This window comes from Amblyomma mixtum, chromosome 3, assembly GCF_055824585.1.
Source record: "Amblyomma mixtum isolate Tamu chromosome 3, ASM5582458v1, whole genome shotgun sequence".
Classification (NCBI taxonomy): Eukaryota; Metazoa; Arthropoda; class Arachnida; order Ixodida; family Ixodidae; genus Amblyomma; species Amblyomma mixtum.
The window spans coordinates 241,606,863-241,627,886 of NC_143014.1; the positions used below are offsets into that span (position 1 = coordinate 241,606,863).

General features: G+C 49.4%; 2 protein-coding genes across 3 annotated transcripts in view; one reads left to right on the top strand and one right to left on the bottom strand.

Moving 5' to 3' along the window:
* Positions 1 to 21,024, top strand: part of LOC149354179 (uncharacterized) — a 77,107-nt gene that overhangs the window by 43,641 nt on the left and 12,442 nt on the right. The window contains exons 3-5 of one of the 2 annotated variants that reach the window (XM_089583132.1): positions 2,849 to 3,087; positions 6,281 to 6,520; positions 9,395 to 9,616. In XM_089583132.1, coding sequence (XP_089439258.1) covers positions 2,882 to 3,087; positions 6,281 to 6,443 — 369 coding nt within the window. In that variant the 5' untranslated portion in view covers positions 2,849 to 2,881 and the 3' untranslated portion in view covers positions 6,444 to 6,520; positions 9,395 to 9,616. The remainder of the gene's footprint in view (positions 1 to 2,848; positions 3,088 to 6,280; positions 6,521 to 9,394; positions 9,617 to 21,024) is intronic. The other variant, XM_089583131.1, reaches the window with a different exon arrangement.
* LOC149354180 (uncharacterized) overlaps positions 1 to 21,024 on the bottom strand; it is a 320,413-nt gene that overhangs the window by 11,395 nt on the left and 287,994 nt on the right. The window lies entirely within an intron of this gene.

Below are 21,024 nucleotides of genomic sequence, written 5' to 3' on the forward strand. Positions count from 1 at the left end.
GCGAGAGTTCGCGCACGCGCACGAAGGCAGAGCGTCGTCTGCTACGCTGTTCCGAGCACGAGGACACACGCCCTGCCACAATATCAGTTCGCTAAATCCCGCCACGTCGTAGAGCGCATGCGCATGATTAATATGTGATACTTTCTTTCCTTTTATTTTTTCTTATCGTAACTTTGCATCGCCAGGCTGGCCTCCCGTAGTAGGCAAAAAAAAAGAGGGAAAGAAATCATGTCTCATGCAGTCTCACATATTAATCATGCGCATGCGCTCTAAGGCTTGGCGGGATCTAGCGAACTGATATTGTGGCAGGGCGTGTGCCCTCGTGCTCGGAACAGCGTAGCAGACGACACTCTGCCTTCGTGCGCGTGCGCGAACTCTCGCCTTGTTGCACGCTTATCGCCGTTATAAGGCGCTGACCAGCAGTTCGGTCGACGCTCGCGCTATATTATTAAAAATCAGGGAGGCTGTACAAGGATCAAGTCTGTGACCTTCCGTTGTACATCGTAGACTACGGCGGACCAGCTCTTCTAGGACGCGAGTGGCTCGAAACTTTGCGCTTGGACTGGGACGAAATCTGCCGTTTGCACAAGCTGAACAGGTTTTGGTGCGCAATTTCAGGAGCGGACCAAGATGGCTCAAAGCAACTATCGGGCAGCGCACCGGGCCAATGTCGTACGAGGTCAAGGTGCAGACACCCCACGGATCCTGCATGTGGAGGCGACACAAGGACCATTTGCTACGAGCCTCAGCTACGAACACGCCGTCACCATTTGCGGTGGGGGAGGAGACCGACATCTGTCATCCAGAACTTTCAGATTGTCCGCCACCCTCATCAACCGCTGTCTCCGCAACTAGCCCTGCACCCGTGGCCAGCGGAAACAGCCCTACGAGGCGGTACCCTCAGCGAGTCAGGAAGCCGCCTGACCGATAGCAGCCATCGTGACTCTCCAAATTGCGGTGGAGGAAGTGACGCGCGTTCCGGCGTTCTGTGGGAGCCGAGAGAGATGCGTGCCGGCGTTCTGTGCGAGGCGAGACACGGGCGGGCGTGCTGTGCGAGCCGCATGAGACGCGTGCCGGGGTTTCGTGTGGACCGAGTGAGACGCGTGATGACGCGCCAAGTGACGTCAGGCGTGGCTCTACAAAAGCGAGCACCTGCATGAGCGCCGCCGGGAGAAAGCATCTCAGCTGTTGCCCAATAAAGCACTACGCAGTGTTCTTATCGCTTCTTACTTGCCGGGACCCGAGAACACCACAGGTGGGCATATTGCACGTACGGCCTCTGTCGTCCGTTGGTGTGCAAAAACATCAAGGCAATCCGACAGACGATGCACTGACATTTCCTGCGCTCATTGAAGGCAATGGCAATTGGTAAAATTATAATGAGCGCTGGTTTTCTCGATGGTTTCCTCGCCCAACTGGATCAAACTTGTCGATCGCGCTCCGCTAAAACTTCCTGCTAAGACACCTGTCCTGCCTGCGCGGAGCTGCGGTTGTTCCAAGGCACAAGGAAACCCAGAGCCGTATATTCCCTTCGGGAAGGGAATATACGGCTCTGAGGAAACCGATAACTATCGCTGCAACCATTTCTGAAGCGACACCACGCGTCGTATCTAGAGGCGACCCCGTCGTGAACTCTCGTGCCTCGTGTTCAGGTTCGACCGGTGGCGCCACGGTGATAGTGGCTTTTACAATGGAAATAAATACATCCCCTTTCCGCAATGGACCACCCACGTGTAAGCTCTCTAGCCGTATACAGCTTCAGCGAGACTATTGGGGCTATGTATACGCTCGGTCAAAACTAGTCCAGCCGCATGGTCGGCTCTTATGAGCATTATAACTGAGGATTCATGGCATGCTGCTGGCAACGGCTAGACTAAACGCTCCTCTTGCCTTATATAATTTTACAGCTGGAAGGGTGCCTAAAATCTCCTACGTACAAATAGACGCAAAGCAAACCCTGCGGGCGGTAGACTTTTGCCGGGTATTGTACAGGTGTGGACAAAAGTAAACGGAGCACGCAACTGTCTTCGAATATTTTTCACGCGTCACCTAACTGAAATTTCCAGCAGTGGTATGCGCATGCTGGTAGCGGAGATTAGTGGGCTTTCTTGTAGACAAACAACCCTTCTTCATTACCAGTGGAGAAAGCGTGATTGCACTTCGAACGCAATAACGTGCTCCGTTAACTTATGGTCGCGCCTGTACATGTCGCCTCCTCGCTGTTGCATGCAGTCCTTGCGCCATTTGCGTTTGCCACACGTGCGTTTAGATTCGCTCTGCCTACCTGTCGCTGCTCTGACCGCACGGCCTGTCGTACACTGTAAATTTCCCATTGGGCAACGTGCACTGCAGTTCTGGCGGTGAGGCGGAGACTTTTTTCTCTGCTTCTTCATCCTGGCGTTCTTCTGCTCGTGCAGACCGCTGGAGCACTAAGCGATGCGCTCGACCTCGCACTCTTCGGTCTGCCGGACAGGCCGTGTGCTTCGATCCCCCCGTCTCCGTTTTTGGCGCCATTCACCCTTTACATTCTGTATGCATACTGATCGCATAACATTCTATGCGTGCTTTCAAACGCATCAAACTGTACCCTTTATTCTTCGTTTTTGTACTTGGCGCACCGCTCACACAAACGTGTGCAACATAAACATGTTTGTCACTGTTGCTTCTCGACTTCGACGTCATTCCTAGCTTACGAAAGCCTCGTCATTTCGGAACGCTGTCCTTCCAGACTAGCTTGAACTTGTGTTTGCCTATAACGGTGCTTTAAATTAAAGAAAGATAATTGGTTCTGCCAGCAGATGAGCCCAATTGTTACACTGCGCTCATGTGAGTCTGTTCAAATTTTCAGGTGCTTTTTTTCCCTTTGCAAGCCGTCGTCGGCATGAGCCCCCATCACCACCGACGGGACAGGCCCAGTGAAGAATCCACACAGGGGACCGTCCGCTCCATGACAAGTCATCATCTCATCTCCAGCAAGACGCGGAGGAGTCGGCTGGCGCCGCCTCTTGGCTCCCAAGCGCCAGCCACGGAGCCCGTGGCGAGGGCCAGCCGACCAGGCAGGAAGCTGATCCCGGAGTTCCTTCAGAGGCAAGAATCTCGCTGTATTCGTGGGATGCTTAAAGGGTTACAGATGCAAAATTTCGAACGCACACAAGCGACATTTGTTTCATGGGCGATGCCTTCTAGAAAGCTTCGGTCGAAAGCATTAGAGTCGAACATAATTTAATATGATATTGAATGTTGTCCGAGGACCCGCTAAGGTTTTTAATCTGAATGGAGGGACGTCAAGGTCCACCTGCTCCAATTCTGCTGACGTCACCGAAGCCAGTGGTTGTTCGAAGGAGCAAGCAGTGGTTGCCCGCGATGCCGGCTTCCTTCGAAATGTGGGAGCCCACGTTGGCCGGTCGACCGTGATGTCAACGTGCACTTGAGCGCTAGCGCCGACCACGACCGAAACGGGCAGTAAAAAATTGTTTGTAATTATTAAATCTGCGCCCTGACATTTTAAGCCAATTTTCATTGTTACAAGCCCGAAAGGCCTTTTTACAAGGCGAATATACGGACGCCCCAAAATCATGTACCCTTTTCTGTGCTCGTTTAAAGGTGTACTGAAGAGGAATCTGAACACTTTTTTTTTATTGCTGGAACTCGATCTACACGTTCCGAGCGTTTTTGGAAACTCCGAAGTATTGCCCTGTGCGGCCGATTTCCCTAATTTAAATCCGATTAAAGGTCCCGGCTCTCGCCTTTTTTAATTCCGCAGACGGTGGGAGGAGTCAACCAACCTTTTAACCAGTCCCGTGGCGGCTTGCCGCTCTGCCATCGGCGGAATGATACGTAGTGATCAGCGAAAACAGAGTCCACGGGTATTTTATTTTCGTGGGCCTAATTTGCAGCTATGTAGTCTCTGACTAGATCTATTTATTCACGGAAACCTAAAAAACACAATAAAAGCGAAAGCAAAGCCACCACGCGACTGCCTGAAACGCACTCCATGCGCTGGTTGACTCCTCCCACCTTCTGCGGGGTATTAAAAAAAATGGCGGGAGCCAGTTGTTAATCCGATTTAAATTACGGAAATCTACGGCACAGGGCAACAATTCGAAATTTCTAAGAATGCTTGGAACGTGTAGATCTAGTTCAAAAAGACTAGTTCAGATTCCTCTTCAGTGCACCTTTAAGAGTTCCCGCTGCAAAAAGACGAGTTCAATTCCTCTTCAGTGCACCTTTACAGGTGCAGTGGAGAAGAATGTGAACTCGTCTTTTTGCCGCGGGAGCTTGATCTACACGTTCCGAGCATTCTTAGAAACTTCGACTTATTGCCCTGTATGGCTGATTTCTCTAATTAAGTCGGATTAACGTCCGGTTCCCGCCTTTTTTTTAATTCTCCCCGTATGGTGGGCGGAGTGGACAAACGCGTGGAGTGCCTTTCAGCCAGCTCTCTGGAGGCTTTGCTTTCGCTTTATTTTGTTTTTTAGGTTTCCGTGAACAATTAGTTTCATTCGCAGATAATATAGCCGCAAAATAAGCCTGCAGAAATAAAAATACGCACCAACTATTTGCTACTACGGACTACTACGCATTACTCCGCCGATGGCAGAGCGGCAAGCCTCCACGGAGCTGGCTGAAAGGCACTCCACGCGTTGGTCGACTCCGCCCACCGTACGGGGAGAATTCAAAAAGAAAAAGGCAGGACCAGGCCGTTAATCCGACTTAATTAGGGAAATCGGCCACACAGGGCAATAATTCAAAGTTTCTAAGAATGCTCGGAACGCACAGATTGAGTTCCCGCGGCAAAAAGACGATTTCAGATTCCTCTTTACAGCACCTTTAAGCTCGTTGTGCCTGCAGGCTCTCACCGGCGAGCTCTTTTGAGAGCGTTAGAACAACGCTGCTTCTTGTGTTTGATACACGTCGGCGGCACAAGCACACTGCACAGGAAGAATAGCTTGCTGGAGGCTGCGCCTCATCTCTTTATTTCTTCCAGTATAGGCAGCGTACACGACTGCAAACAATAGCCAGCTATTCTCACGTGGTCATGAGCATTCCACACTTCACATAGTCTGGAAATCCATATTCGCCTCCAGCGCATAGATTTTGCCCTTCGTAAGTGGGTGGAGGCGACACTGGCTCGGGGAGGTCAGCGTGCACTGCAGTTCTTAGCCACATGCTATGGCCTATCTCCTAACTGTAGGCGGCAGCTAAGGGCCTTGAAATTCTCGACCAGAGCGCGCTCTGGAACCCGACTTCCGCATTTTGTCGCATCTCGTAAATAACTGAACACAGCCAGCCATGGTTCCGTGCTGTCGCCAACTGAAGTAACGGTGTTCTAAGAGAGAACGGCTATTTGAGAATTTGATGCTTTGTGAAGGCGTGACGTTAAACATTTCGCTTAGCGCTGGTTTTACTTGCAAGGTTCGCCACTGCGAGTTGCGCCATTGCGATTGTGGTACAAAGCATCCATGGGGCGGTGGATATACCGATTGTCGTGCGTCTCTTTTATTTCGTTTCTTTCTATGAACACTGTACATGAATTGATCACGTTAGAACTCGATTTGGTTAGCTAGATTCCGTTCACCGAGGCAATTAAGTCGCTTGCAGTTCGTGGGTAATCGCTTGCATCTGACCTGTGATGTATTTTTTTCTAAATTTTCCAGAAAATTGTATCTATGCGAAAACACTTGTTATGCGACGTACCTGCTAATCACTGCCAGATTAAATAGTAAGAGTGGATTCTCGGTTATCGAATCCAGTGATAAAATAACCAAATGTGGAAAGAAGTTAGCAGAAGCAATGAAATACGGAATGGAAAATCAAAAAGGTGTCCATTACTCTAAACACATATAACGCCACAGCAACATAATAGCTCTTGTTCAGTCTGTACTTGTGCCCTCGAGAGCTGCTAATGCACTGTCGAGGAGGTCTCTAATAGGGGCCTTCGGTGGGCCCTTCCCCCCCCCCCTTTTTTTCATTTTTTTCTTTTCTCCTTGCTTCACTTCGTTCAAGCATTCTTAGGATCGTAGTCAGAATATTTTAGGGTGCTCCTTTAACAACTATTTTTGGGTGTGCACTGAATGTTGTGTACCTAAATCTATCTCATTTGAGAACGTACAGTACACTTCCCGTGTGGTTCGGGGAATCAGAAGAGCCCAAACATATTGCAGCTGCTCAAAGGTTCTAAACTCGAACCTTACAGGCAGTTTTTTGAGCCAAACATATACAAGCAACAAAGCGTCCTCCGTTTCGAACGCCGTACGCTTTCTGGCACTCTGCCTTACAGGTGGCGGAAAAGAACTGCGGCAGCTTCTGCCATGTCCACCGCTTTCTGCTGGTACACCCGTTCGACACGGAAGCGGAACCGTGGACTGCAGTCCCTAGCGGGGCGCAAGACACACACACGCCTTTGCGGCTGTGGCTCCAACGGGTTCCACGGACGTATGTGATGTGGCGTCATCTGGCTTCTATTGGGCCCCGTCTGGGGCCCCTGCCTTCCGTAGACGCCTTCCCTCTCCTGCCCCAAGTAAGTGAACGTTCAAGAAATGGGTTGCACACCTTATACCCGTGCCACACGGGCAGATTTAATGCCATTAAGGGCTTACTGCCTTAAGTTTTAATGGCATTCGTGCGGTGCCACACGCGTAAATTTAATGGCATTAGCCTTACTGCCATTCGCGACCTACTAAGTTCGCCACAACTCATTCGCCTGTCCAATGCGTACTCTCGTCCCATTCCACACGCAGAAAAGCATGCAGTCTTGTTAGTAACAAATTCTTAACCAGTAGGAAATGTTAATTCTTAACATGAGGCATCTACACCGTATTTTCGATGCGAAGAGCGCCATTTTCACCAGCCTTATTGACAGGTACTCTCGACTTGTGTGCTGACATACGAGTTTATGGCTACTTTTTCGACTTGTAAAACAGGAACAGCCGTATTTTCTGGAAAATCGTTTTTACATTACATTTGAACAAAATTCTCGATGTATTGTGCTAATTAGCAATGTTTATATTCAGATGAAACTTTTGACTACCTTGAAAGCGTTATCATCATCGCCACTTTCGATAATGGCATTAAATGTGGACGTGTAGTACCAACTCCGAAAATAATGGCATTAACAAACTTAAGGCCTTAAGCATTTACTGCCATTTCTTGTGCGCGTGTGGCACGGGTCACCTTAGTCTGCTTTCTTCCAGGACACTAAACGGTTCATATGAACACAGTTTAATTACTGTAACTCTTATGGCTGATTCGTAGCATATGCAAACGAGTTATACGCCGGATTAATTAGGCTGAATGGGCCGTTTTTTCTTCTTGATTTTATTGCGTAAGCATATTACGACAGGTTTCAGCCCTTCGCGTCGGGGCGGCCGCGAGGCACGTTTGACCTTGAAGGGCGGCGCAAGGCGCGGCGCACTACAGCTGTAGCCGCGCCGCTGCCGAGTGGAGGCGCTGCCCTCGCCGCGCTCTCACCAGCTGCGGAGTGAGGAGAGGAGGCTGGAGAACGAGGAGGGGGGGGTATAAAATGCGTTTGCTCGCTAGGAGGAGGTGAGGCGATTCGGTTTGCAGCCTTCGGGCTGCGGCCGTGTATCTGTTTTTTCAGCCAGCGTCCGTTCTGGCGGACGCGGTTGTTGCGACGCGCGTCTTTACTCTCTCTTTTACTCTGTCCTCTTATATCTTTCAACTCTCTTCTATCTGCACGCGGCAGCGGTCGTGTCTCGGCTTAAGCCAGTTGGCAGGCCCGTGCACTTTTCCTTTTCATTCTTCTTTCAGTCGCAACCAACCAACCAACCGCCTCCGTCGTCATGCCGCCTGATAAACAGAAAGGGAGGCTACATCGGCTTGACGAAGCCAGGAAACAACAACGGGCTTCGGAGACAGACGAAGAACGCGAACAGCGCTTTGCTAAGCGGCGCGCTCAAGACGCTGCTAAACGGGCGCACCGTGCCTCTATCGAAAACGAATCGTCTACAACCGGTGATGATCCCGAATCGAACGCTATGGATGCTTACGCAACCTACCAAGTTTAACCAAAGCTAAACCCCAGCAAGTTTTTTATTCTGCATTGTTAGACTTTTGGATGTCCATTTGCAATCTGAACCCAATGGAACTCAGATTTTAGGATATAGTGTTAATGAAGTCTGAAAATTCTCCATCAGATGGTAACAACGTTGATCAGCTGGCTGGACTGCAATGTTGTTATTTATCGAAGTTATTTCGTGGATTTGCTTTCTCTATTACATTCTAGATCATCACTGACTGTTTCATTCGATCAGGGAAACGTCTTTGTGGGCGCGCATCATTGAGTGTTGGTAGGCAGCTACAACCGCTTGTGATTGGTGAATATGCTAGGTTTAGAGGTGCATAGAAAGCAAAATTTTGCTGGCGTGTCTTCATGTGTGAAATGACAGTTTAGACACTAGTATACTTGGATCACCCTGTGGCATTCCCGTACGATGGCTAAATTAACTATATTTGTATTTCTTGATACTTGGATCACCCTGTGGTACTCTCGTACGATGACTAAATTAATTATATTTTTATTTCTTGATACTTGGATCACCCTGCGGTACTCCCGTACAATGGCTAAATTAATTATATTTGTATTTCTTGATGCTATTTCGTTTTCAGTTTCATCGCTCATATGTATTATCGCTAGTATTATCGCTCATATGTGATTTAAATTCACTACAGCAGTTTAGCCAGCCTGCTTCAAGAGGAAAGACAACGAACGACGCATCATCGATGATATTTCTAGTTTTTTTGTGCTTCACGTTACCTAAAGCCACTTTTCCCGCCACATTTATTTCGGTTGATGAAATTGAAACCTAAATTTAATGGTCGCAGGCTAATACCACATGACGATCCAGGTATACTAGCGCTTAATGCGTCATTACAGACAAGAAAACATGCAACCGAAACTAGGTGTCTTTAATTAAAGAACCACAAGTGGCCAAAATTTCCGCAGCCCTTCACATACGGCGTCCCTATTTGCCTGAGTCGCTTCGAGACGTTAAACCCCATAATCCCAGTCTTTTAACAATTTTTGAGTAATAAAAATCAAAGCACTAACATCAGTAGCTCCCACTATGCACACGAAACTTCTCGGAGTCATTGGCAAAGATATGCAGACGAGGATTGATGTAGTTGCAAATCAACTCAGGTCTAGCCGCTCCTGCTGCTGGGCTAAAATAGAAAACGTCGTTTTCAGATTTTCATGTCTGGTCGTCGTTAATGGCGCTTCGCGCCGCCAGCTGGATATTCTGTGGAAGGATGAATCAGCGCGAGACGCAAGGGGCAGAAAATAGAACGGGATGCCATGGGATCTCTTGCTTTATATTCCTTGTGTAATTTGTTCTTAATTTTCGCAACACTTTCTATTTCAACCCTAATCTAGGGCGTTTCCTTGGAGCAAGCCGACGTGTACCGGTCGGTGCTACTCCGAGCTGTACTTCAGCAGCACAGGGCTACAGCTCGGGCCGGATGACATGTGCTGCTGGCACGCAGCCCGACTCCCGACCTCGCACTAGCGCCGTAACGGGAGCGGGAAGAATCCCTGCCATCCGTGCGTGCCGTGCGTGCCATCCGACTCCATGCGCCGGCCACCGATTGGGACTTCGTGAGTGCTCTGGCCATTCCTTGTGATTTTCTTCCCCTGTATTAATTGCGACAGCCAACGAGAACTGTCAGGAGCTGCTACGGGGCATCTCGCCGGTGTCTTGCTCGAAGTTTGATGTCTGGCTAGCGAAAAAAAAGTCACACAAAAAATTACCGAATAATCAGACAAAACGACGGAGACCAAAAATAATGGCGTCCTAGGCACGAAAAACAGTTGCGTAAACCTTTTTTATAACCAGAAATTTATACAAAAATTACCACTTGACGTTTTGCCAGAAGCTATATCAGCGGCCAGAAAACCGGCGATGGACTTCGTGAAACGAGGCGGGATCTAATATTGTGTCCTCCTCCTCCCGATCAACACTAAATAACACAATGAAAAGAAAGAAAGGAATACAATGCGCACCCTCCTCCCCACACAGTCAGCTCGCTCAAGATTGGCTGGAACACACAAGCCTCGACATGGCGTCGGCGTTCCGTTTTGGACCCCCTTTTGGTGTCGCACTTTTGCAGGGCCAGCGGCCATCGAGTGAGCATACCGTATGCGGACTTGGTACGATGAGGTAGCGGAGAAGATTATGATTGGTGATGGTCGCTCACTCCTTAGTTCCGAACAACAACGCCTCGGGCTTTTCCAACACTATGCGGTGGCTCATGTGGTTATGGCGCTCGGCTGCTGACCCCAAAGAGGTCGGTTCGATCCCGGCCGCGGTGGTCGAATTTCGATGAAGGCGAAATTCTAGAAGCCTGTGTACTGTGCGATGTCAGTGCACATTAAGGAACCCCAGATGGTCGAATTTCCGGCGCCCTTCATAGCTTGAGTCGCTTTGGGACGTTAAACTCCCTTAAACCTTTTCCAACGTCCGAATAATTGCGTAAGCCTCCCTTTCAATGGCAGTCCAACGATCCTGGGCCGGCCTCAGTTTCCTGCTCAAGAAAGCCACGGGGCACTCGTTACCCTCCTCGTCGAGTTGCGCCAGACACGCGCCGACGACGAAGCCGGACGCGTCGATGGCAAGAACATATTATCGCGTGGAGACTGGTGTGCGTAGGGTCGTCGCAGGACTCAGCCTAGCCTTGACTTCGTCGAATGCCTTCTGGGCCTCGTTTCCAGGGGAGCTGCTGCGGCGTCCGCCTCGTAGTAGGGTTTGTCAAGGGAACCACCACCTGCGCGTAACCCGGTGCATACTGACGGTAGTAGTTGGCTAGCCCTAAGAAGCTCATCAACTCTCTCTTCGTTTGGGGTGCGGCAATTGCTTCGATCGTTTGGCCTTGTCTGGATCAACGCGGTGTTTACCCGATCCCACAAAGTGCCCCAAAAACCGTACCTCCCTCTTTTCGAAGTGCCACTTACTCGCATTCACGGTGAACTCCGCTGCTCCGATATCGCAGCGAACACATTCTCTAAATGCTCGAGATGATCTTGCCATATCGCAGAAAATATCGAAAGATCAATAATATAGGTGGTATGCACTGGCACACAGCCGCGCCGCGGCGCTGCGGTGCACCGCCGCCGGCCGCCATGGTTGAGGTGCACGTAGCAGACGAACTCCTGCTCCGCAAGCACATTTTCTTCGTGTGTCGCATTCACACTGCCGTTTGAAACCAGCATGCATCAGAAATTCGGCCGGTAAGTCACCGAGCTCTACAGCCGCACGAAACTACGTCGTAAACGAATACCAGGTGGGAAGCTGTGCTTGTTAGCGCTGCTCGAGCCGGCCGAGAAAACAGGCGCAGCGACGAAAGTTGGTCGCATGTTTAGTTCCCCTCGATTCTGGGATAGAAGCTCGGATAGCAGCCAATGACAGCAGTGCTTCCGTGAAACCGGAGAGCCGCATGTAGTTCAGGCACATGGGGTCGACTTCATGAGCCCACGAAACGAGTGCCAGTTGGATGGTCTTGTCTGGCCTTCTGAGGAGTTGGTTCCATCCCTCCTCGGAGGGAGCTGGCAGTAAGGTTCGTGGGGGCGGTTTCCCGCGCAACTCCAGGGGATATACGCCTGGCAGGCGATTTCTCCGTGGTTACAATTTTGGCACACGGAGTCGCATTGTCGTATTCTCCCTCTGTGATGAGTGATAGTATATAATGGCTAAGGATCGAGTGCGTCTGCAACCTGCGGAGCATGGTGGCTTGCGCTCGATTTAAGTCGGGGTGGGTTGGCAGGAACAGGCGCCTCGTCTCTCTGTGGAGGTTGGTTATTTCGGCAACACTCAAGGCAACTGCATCGATTAGTGTTCTCAGGAACAGTTCACTCGTTGGCTATTTCCTGCCAAGTTGGGGTACGAACACACTAGCGGGAAAACTCGCAGCACGCTTCTGGCGGCAAAATCCCCGCCGCGAAAGGGACGGCCATACCGGCGGCGAGGAGTACGCGGAAAAGCGCCACCGGGCAAAGCTCTCTTCATGCCAAACCGGTTGAGGTCCGTGCAAGGCGCTTGCCGTGAAACATGCCGGTTGATCTGCCGCGCACTTGAGAATCACGGACCTCGACCGGTTTGGCATGGAGATAGCTTTGCGCGGCGGCGCTTTTCCGCGTACTCGGTACTCCTCGCCGTCGGTATGGCCGTCCCTTTCGCGGCGGGGGTAAAGCGGGGGTTGTACCGCCAGAAGCGTGCCGCGACTTTTCCCGCTAGTGTGTCAGTACCTTTAGTCGTCTGCTACAGTGCGCGGTTCGCGCTGTTTGTGGACTGCTTTGAACGTAAACCTTGCCACCGATTGAACGGCAGGACTATTTGCGAGGATATGCTGCGTGCGGGGCAAAATGTCGGACTACACCAGAAGGTTGCGCGATTTGGGGAAACACCCGCTTGGTTGTTCTTCACAGAGTGACATCATCGATGTACTGTGAAGTCACGAAGCAAGTTTGAAAAAACCCGCCACGGTGGCTCAGTGGTAAGGCGCTCGTCTACCGAGCCGGAGTACCCGAGTTCGAACCCGACCGCGGCGCCCGCGTTTCGATGGAGGCGAAACGCAAGAAGTGCTCGTGCGCTGTGCGATGTAAGTGCACGTTAAAAATCCCCAGGTGGTCGAAATTATTCCGGACATCTTGACTACAGGCACCTTTGTTTTGTTAGTTGCTGCCAATATATGCAATCAAACAAACCTTGAAACCTTGTACGGGGGCGCAGGCGCGCAATCAAGCTCCAGTGAGAGCTTTTTGTCTGCGCCCCTAACATCTGGATGATGTAAATAAAGATTTGATTTGATTTGATTTGACTACGGCACCTCTTTCTCTCTTTCGTCTTTCACTCCCGCCTTCCTCCCTTCCCTTACGGCGCGGTTCAGGGATCCGCCGAGATATGTGAGACAGATACTACGCCATTTCCTTTCCTTAAAAACCAAATTAAAACTTTTGCTTCCATGCACTTCCTATGGGCGCTAAGCCTACTTTTCACCCCCAGGCGAGTCCGCCTTCCACTCTGTTTGTAAACACGGTGTTGGTCTATAGCTTATGAAAGCCCCGCTTTCGATGTGAATGGTCTCTTTGTTATCAGAACGTGGTGCTGTATGAATACACGCCGAATTCCATTTTTCCTCCGTGTCCCTTTAACCATTGAGCCACCGCGGTGGATAGCAAAGTCACCTCGCTCCTTCGAGGCACACGTTATTTGGTGCGGGAAGTGTCGCAGACATCTAGACGATGGACGGACGATACACGGAAATGTTGAGGAACTAGGCGTTATAAAACTTCTACAACGATAGGGAAACATATTCATACAAAAGCTGCAAAAAATTCACAGCCAGCTACCACAGCAGAACTCACAATTTCCCATAAGCCGTGGTTGTCTACTTCGCTTCTTGAAAGACTGACGATTGGCCCCTACTACTCAGATACCGAAGCAGTAATAGTTGCGCTGGCTGTCGTGGCTTGGTAGGGGTAATGCTCTTTCTTCAGCTTCCGCTTCGCTGTGATCACGGCTCGGAGCCAAAATACTTGTGCCAAAGGCTTTCACTTCACCACAGGGCCAAGGCCGTGCGATGGGACGCACTCACTGGCGCGCGTGCGCCTTCGTGGGTATTCCACAAAAGGTCTGAGGTTCAATCCGGCTGAATCTAGTAGACGTGCGAAAGAAAAGCTGGCGGTATTTATAGCGAAGAATGGTGTGACGTCATTTCTGCGTCATCGCATGACGTCACATCAGGCGATGCGAATCCCAGCTCTAAAGGCTTTAAGGTGAAAGGTCAGGTGACCACTGGTCTTCGGTTGCGTGGTTGCTGGTCATTAGCTATGACCATACCATATAAACATACCATGGCTACGCGCAGCAAGACACATAATCATACATTGTTAGTCTTGAGGGTATGCGCTTGGCTTGACCTTTGTCGGGCTTTAAGGTCAAACGCGCAAAGCCAGGCGAATCTCTGAGTTGTACCTCGCGCTTTCGCTCTGAAATAATTTTTGATTTTCTCCGGCGACTGAGGGACAATACTCACCAATATTGCTTTTTTCTCTCTTTTTTTGTGAAAATAAAAATCACGCAGTTCCTGGTCGATTTTCGTACAGGGTGGTCAAAAGTTCCCAGGCCACAGCGTCTGCTTTATTTCTGTACATCAAGCTTATATCAGCTATCAAGGGTGTCAGAGCTTAGAACATTGCTTTTATTACCCTATACAAATATTTGGAGCCTCGCAGGTGTCGTAACTGCCTGACTATGCTGCTCGAAAGTAGACCCTGTTGCCTTGGAAGTTTTGACCGACCCCGTACATTCGATTTTTGCTTTCTGTGCCCCGACTTAATGTCTACCGGTAGGTATTTTGCTCTAAAGAAAGCAAAAATGGGGAAGTGGTCTGTTATGTAATGACGTCATATACGCCAGTTTTGATGTTTTGGTCACACAGGATGCGGCTATGATGGTGACGGATGTTGGTGCCTTCCTAGTGGGTTCTGTAATTAAGTTTCCGAAATTACACGAATCAACAGCACCATATAATCAATGTTTCCATCTCCTGTAGTATCAATATCATCTGTAGTTGTTACAGGCCGTCAGTGTTTTTTGTTCCGAGTAGCAAGAATGTTTTTCATTTCGTCTAAAAATTTGTTTACATTTGAGTCAGGGTGGGGGAGGGGGGGGAATAGGGGGGCTGTACACAACATAAGCCGTTATACCGGGGAGCAATGTGATGAAAAGATTGGTTTGGTTTATTGGGGTTTAACGTCCGGAAGCAACTCCGGCTATGAGGGACGCCGCAGTGAAGGGCTCCGGGAATTTCGACCACCTGGGGTTCTTTAACGTGCACTGACATCGCACAGCACACGGGCCTCTAGAATTTCGCCTGGCGGATCGAACCCGCGTCTTTCGGGTCAGCAGCCGAGCGCCGTAACCACTGAGCCACCGCGGCGGGGAAGTGTAATGAAGAGATACTATGTCCTCATTATTGAGAGAAATGTCATCGTGAACAACGTATCGGAACGAAGACTTCACAAGAAAGCACACACCCACCACGGGTTCTGCAACTTCTACAGCTGGAGACCAGGTGAAATCCGAAAATACGAATGTGTTCATGTTCCAGCCAACTGAGGTTTGCAGTTGTCTCCGGGCAACTTGCTCAGATATGGTTAGGGACTTATGCGGATTCGGATAATAGAGAGTGATCTCATGATGTGTAACCGTGCCCTCTCTCGCCGTCGGAGGCGCGGGTCAACGAATCCTCGGGCATGGTTGTGGGCTGCGTGTTTCCCGAATGAGAGACGTGGCCGGGGACCCACATGATGTGTATTGCCTGCTTTAGTGGCTTAGCTTTGGCTAGGATGGACAGAGCTAGTGTGCGAATTCTTCTTTCAGCGAAATTTCTGATTGCAGATTTGGAATCGCTAAGAATGCATTCGGCCTTCGAAACGCTTTCCAGATCGTGATATTGTCACCGATGCGGAGCTCGCCTTGTGTTCTTGACTTCATGAAAAAGGCTTTCATTGTTCCTCTTTGTCTTCAGCGTGATTTTTCCAGCGTCGTATACGTGTTCTCGAAGTTTGCTCTGCCGCAGCATGTCGTCATAGGTGTTCCGAGCCTTCGTTCGCTTGTCTTCTTTTCTTCTCTTCTTAAGGGGGGACACTGGTCTTGAAAAGAAAATTTTATTAATTTAGTCATAGTTATGAAATTTTCAGGGCACATGTATTTTTGTGCGCCGATTCTAGATATGTCATTTAATTTCATGTAAAACAATTCCTTGAGCACTTATGCACTTCTTATGCAAGTATTTTGCGGAGAGTTTTGAAGAAAATTTGCTGCAGGAAACTCGCTGAAATGTATGCCATTGGGTTTTCTTGACACCAAGGAATACAATAAGGGTAAAATTATCATCCTGGCTCTCATAGAACTTGAGTAATAGGGTACTGAAGCTGCCACTTCACACACAGAAATACACATTTACCTTCTCATTTCTGAATCGACACCTTCAAAACTCTATAACTTAAGTTCTATGATAGGCAGGAAGACAATTTCACCCTTATTGTATTCCTTGGTGTCAAGAGAACCCAATGGCATAAATGTCAGCGAGTATCGTGCAGCAAATTTTCTTCAAAACTCTCCGCAAAATACTAGCATAAAAAGTGCATAAGTGCTCAAGGAATTGTTTTACATGAAATTAAATTTCATATTTAGAATCAGCACACAAAAATACATATTCCCTGAAGATTTCGTAACTGTGACTAAATTAATAAAAATTTTCTTTTCAAGACCAGTGTCCCCCCTTAAGCTGTTTTGCCTACCTTTACCACACAAGCGTTTGGCAACCGCTTTTGCACCGAAGGTGTTTATACGGACAATTCCATTGGCGAATGCCATGATGTATACCGCCAACACCCGGTCACGTGACAGTCACGGGTTCCTGGTCACGTGTCATCACGTGACCAGCGCCAGCCACGTGACCGCTCGCCCGTTGCGGCAGCACAGGTTGCCACAAAGTTTATGTCACAAACTTAACTGTACGCCCGAGGCAAAGCGACAGCTTCGTCCGAGTTCAGCACGTTATGCTGCGCTAAACTCTTATTTCTTTCGCATTAGGCCGTAGCGCTGTGTTGTGTCCTCCCTTTCTTTCTGCACGTGTTTCGTCGTCCTAGAAATTTTTCACCGCACCGCTTATAGAAGATTGTGTGATCAGCTAGCTCACGGTGAACATTTTGTCGCCGAAAGAAAGAGAGCGGCTGTGGCTGCCGTCGCCTGATGCTACCAGCACATCGAACACCCTATTACGCTACCTCTTTGGTACCCTCTAGAACGCTTATTGGTGCACTATGTACTTTTTATACGGGATTCTAAAGCCCAGTCATGGGTGCCAGAAGGCTAAATGAAATAAAATGATATGATCTGCGGGGCTACCTGGACCTCTTCGAAACGAGATCGTTGTAAAAATGGCGTATACGAACGCGTTAGTGAGTTTAATTTGCTTGGTATGTGAGGTATCAGCCTGTGTAGAATGGCAGCGTCACAGTCCGTTCACTTCGGAAAAGGAAAAGATGCCCCACTCGTAGAAATTTATACTCACAACGGAGCGGTTTCGTTAGAAATATCGTATCTGCAAGCCAGAAGACCTAGAAGCGGGCAGACTGTTTGTCGGCTGTCTTTTTACTTGATGGAAATTCCACACTCGGATAAAATGCACGAACGAGTTAATCGATGGTCGGCGAGCTATTCGTGGACTGCTGTTGTTCCAAAAAAAGTTTTTGGTGAAGCCACTGAGCGTCCCTCTGAAACAAGGTGACTTATAATCGACTCTGTGTGCGTGTGTGTATGCGTGTGCGTGTGTGTGTGTGTGTGTGTGCGCGCGCGCGCTCTCTCTCTCTCTGAGAGGGTTAATGTGGCACCACTTCGGGCAAACTGGTGGTTGCGGCTGTATGGGTGGTAGCGCTTCTGAGTTGCTGCAGAGTGACAGCGGTTGAGTGGGCAGCACCCTCCGCGCATCTGCCAAATTCTGCATACCTGAAGGCCCAGGGTGGGCTCCGGATAATATAGCAAAAAAAAAGAAAGATCCTTTACCCATGCATTGTGCATAAGCAAGGTAAGCGCCAGCAGCTATAGTGCCCTGCAGGAGCGGCAGTAACTGCAGCGTGCAGTTACATGATTCATAAAACGTTCTGTTATTTATTCACTGTGTCTGTTAAGTTCTGTTTCTATATGCTATGTTGTTTCGAGAAAACTCCAGGCGAGCGTCTACAGAAAACAGTTTTGAGTTATACAAAGTATTATAATCTGACCTTTTTATGCTTGCAACCTTATATTGCTTTCTCTTGTGCTCTGTCAGGTCGATTACAAAGTTGATTTTGAAGTTCTTCTACTTTTTGTGCTTACCACTGCAGCTATACACCAGCCAGTAACGCTTGAAAAAGACGCTGAGGTTCGGATTTTGCATTAAAATCAGTGCTTCTTTACTGCAGGGATCGGTTTGCCATGCGCACCGAGGAAACAGGCTCGTCAGAACAAACGCCCTGGTCGCAGAGCTGCGATGCCAGCCATTCAGGAGAATCACGCCGACCCCCCACTGCTGCCCACGCCTCCATCGTCAGCCAACAGCTTCCAGTTTCACTGCGGTTTGATACAGGCCAGAGTCGCAGTTGGCAGCTTCACTGTAATGAAGGTGCTAACGACACTGAGGGGCTGGAAAAAACTATTGCAGTTTTCAACCATGGTACAATGAAGACGCCGAAAACCAGGGTCAAGATCATGTCAATTCCTCGCCACGGTGGAAGGAGGAAAACAGTGAGGAGCCCTGTGAAGGTTTAAATCATGTAGGTTACCCGCAATAGTGGAATGGGGGAAACAGCGAGGAGCCCTGTGAAGGTTTCGATCATGCCTGTCCCCCGCCGTGGTGGAATGAATATTGTGAGGAGCCCTGCGAAGGTTTCGGCTGTTCTCCTTCATGGTATAATCCGACCACTCCCTACAACAAGTGGCATCGTCGAGGTCTCACTTCCTTCCGTGCCGGGGAAAACGGGACCGTGGAATGGAGCCAAGAGCCGAGCGAAGGTTACGGTCCTATGCGACTACGTTACAACCGGCCCATGGGCTCGAGACCACGTCATGGTCGCGGCAGTTTCAGACCACGGTTGAATCGAGCTCATGGCTATGACAGGAGACGACGTGGAGCTGGTGGGAATTTCCTGCCTTACTGGGATAAGCGCACTCCGCACAAGGACTGCTCATATTCAAAACAAGTTGACCAATGACGTGAAACGACTTTCACTGCCGAACAAGAAAAGCCTGCCGAAAAGCAGCGTTCTGTGGGAAATAAAGAACCTATTGAACAGCAGCAGCAGCAGGTTTGCATCCATGGTTCCACAACCGCCGATTGTCAGGCATGTGACAGTCCTGGAGAGCAGCCGTGCGCTACTACGAAAGAGCATCAAACCACTTCAGTGTACTTGGAAGGCAATAATTCAGGATGCGTACAGGCAGCATGTGAGGAAGATAGTAAGGTTGTCTCAAAACAAAAGACGGAAGTTCCGGAGGCCATGCCACATTCACGCTTGTTCAAAAAAGTGGAGCAAGTGGAACTGGAGTGCCGTGATGAGTCGCTGGCTTCTGCATTGTCAGTCGAGTCACTACTGGATGATCGTGAGCCTTGCGTGATAAAAGAGCAGGGACATGAGATGGATCAAGGAAGCACTGCTGGTTTGCCAAGCAAAGACACGCAAAATGAGTCTCTGGTTTCCGGAAAGGCAGAGGCGGAGCTTGAGAAGCCACTTGGAATGTCTATCGCCTCAGCAGAGCGCCAACCTGTTTTGGGAAATCAACAGAAATGCCTCTCAAGCCAAGAAGACAGTTCCATTAGTCCGCCGGTGAATGCAGGGTCATCGCCAAACGCACCTGTTGTGCCTGGCGACCCGACATCACTGCCGTGCTCTGCACTCGAGCACCCAAGTTCAGTGTCCGTCCGAGACATCGACGATCCAAGTGAAGCTGTTGACGTAACCGAGAAAAGACAGCACAGCGCAGACTTGTCTCCAATGCCAGCTTTCATGGCCGGAAGCCAGTCATCATTGCCATGCACCGTAGACGAGTGGCGAAGCCCAATGTCTGTCCCAGTGGTTGAGAATTCAAGTGCGGGTTCTGACGTGGCCGGCTGGAATGTACCAGTCATAGACGAGAAACAAGTGCAGACTCGCCTCCAAGACCAGCCGTCGTATATGGCGACCTATCATTATGGTCATTCTTCTTTCCGTGCCAGGCAATCCCGATATCCGACGAAGTTGTTGATTTACATGAAGGTGCTGACCTACCGTGCTGGAATGCATGTGGAAAAGACGGGGAACGAGTGCATAGTGCGCGGTCGTCTCCAAGGCCAGGCGTCGTCGCTGATGACCCGTCGTCGTTACCATGGGATGCACTGGAGCAGCCAGTTCCGACGTCTGCCCTAATGGCTGACGAGTCAAATGTAGATACCAGGGTGTCGAACCGGAATTTTTTTGGGTTCGGTTCAGGTTCGGGTTCACACCTTTCGGGTTCAGTTCCGGGTTCGGCTCCAGAGTGACATTCCGTTCCGGTTCGAACCGGTTCGGACCGTACTGAACCGGTTCAAACGGGTTAAAACGGGTTTAGAGGAAAAAAAGTTTAGAACGTAGATGTGTTTAATCAACCTTGTTATGGTGTTTACTTTTTCTGTGGCATCGATATATAACATAAAAATGAAAAAATTTGTTGTTTAATGCGAGATGTTCTCACTTTACCCACTTTATGTATTGTCTGCGGCCAAAAGACGAATTTACGGCAAGAGCCGAACAATGAAATAAACTCGAAATACAATGTACAGCTATGTGTATGCTATAATCCTTCTGATGATGTATATTGCGAAAAGCCGGTGGATTTTGCATCTACACAACTCTCCAGCTTGAGGATTTTCGGAGACCCCGTCGCGCTAAAAAGTGGTCTCCTTGAAGCTCGAGTCAGTCCGGAATTTTTCGTACGCAGTACACTTACGCGGGCGCCGACATGACCGCCGCACCAGGCCTCTACGTTCCCGCGCACTATTGAGAAACGAAGCTGCCATGTATCGACACCTATATACAGACAGACACCTTTTCGTCGTCCCAAAATCGAATTGCAGCCCCCCCCCCTTCTCCCTTTCCTACATGTTACGAGAATATGCGAGAACCCCTCCACCACACATCCCCCACCGAACGAGAGCCTCGTGGGAGCACCAGCTCTCCCTAACACCCTGAGCACACCAAAACATATTTTATTGAAATCTGCTCTTCGATATAGCCTTTGTCACTCGCTTTATATATCTCGAGCCCCTGTTTCTCAGTATCTTCAAAAAGACAGCTAGTTGTGGATTCTCGCTGGTACAGTGAGAAATTACGGCTGACTTATTATGATGACGTCGACCTGTTTTATTCTGATAAAAAGAATATGATAAAAGAAACACACTTGGATAGGTTAGGTTGAGGCGCTTCGTTTCTGCAGACACAAATTGGTA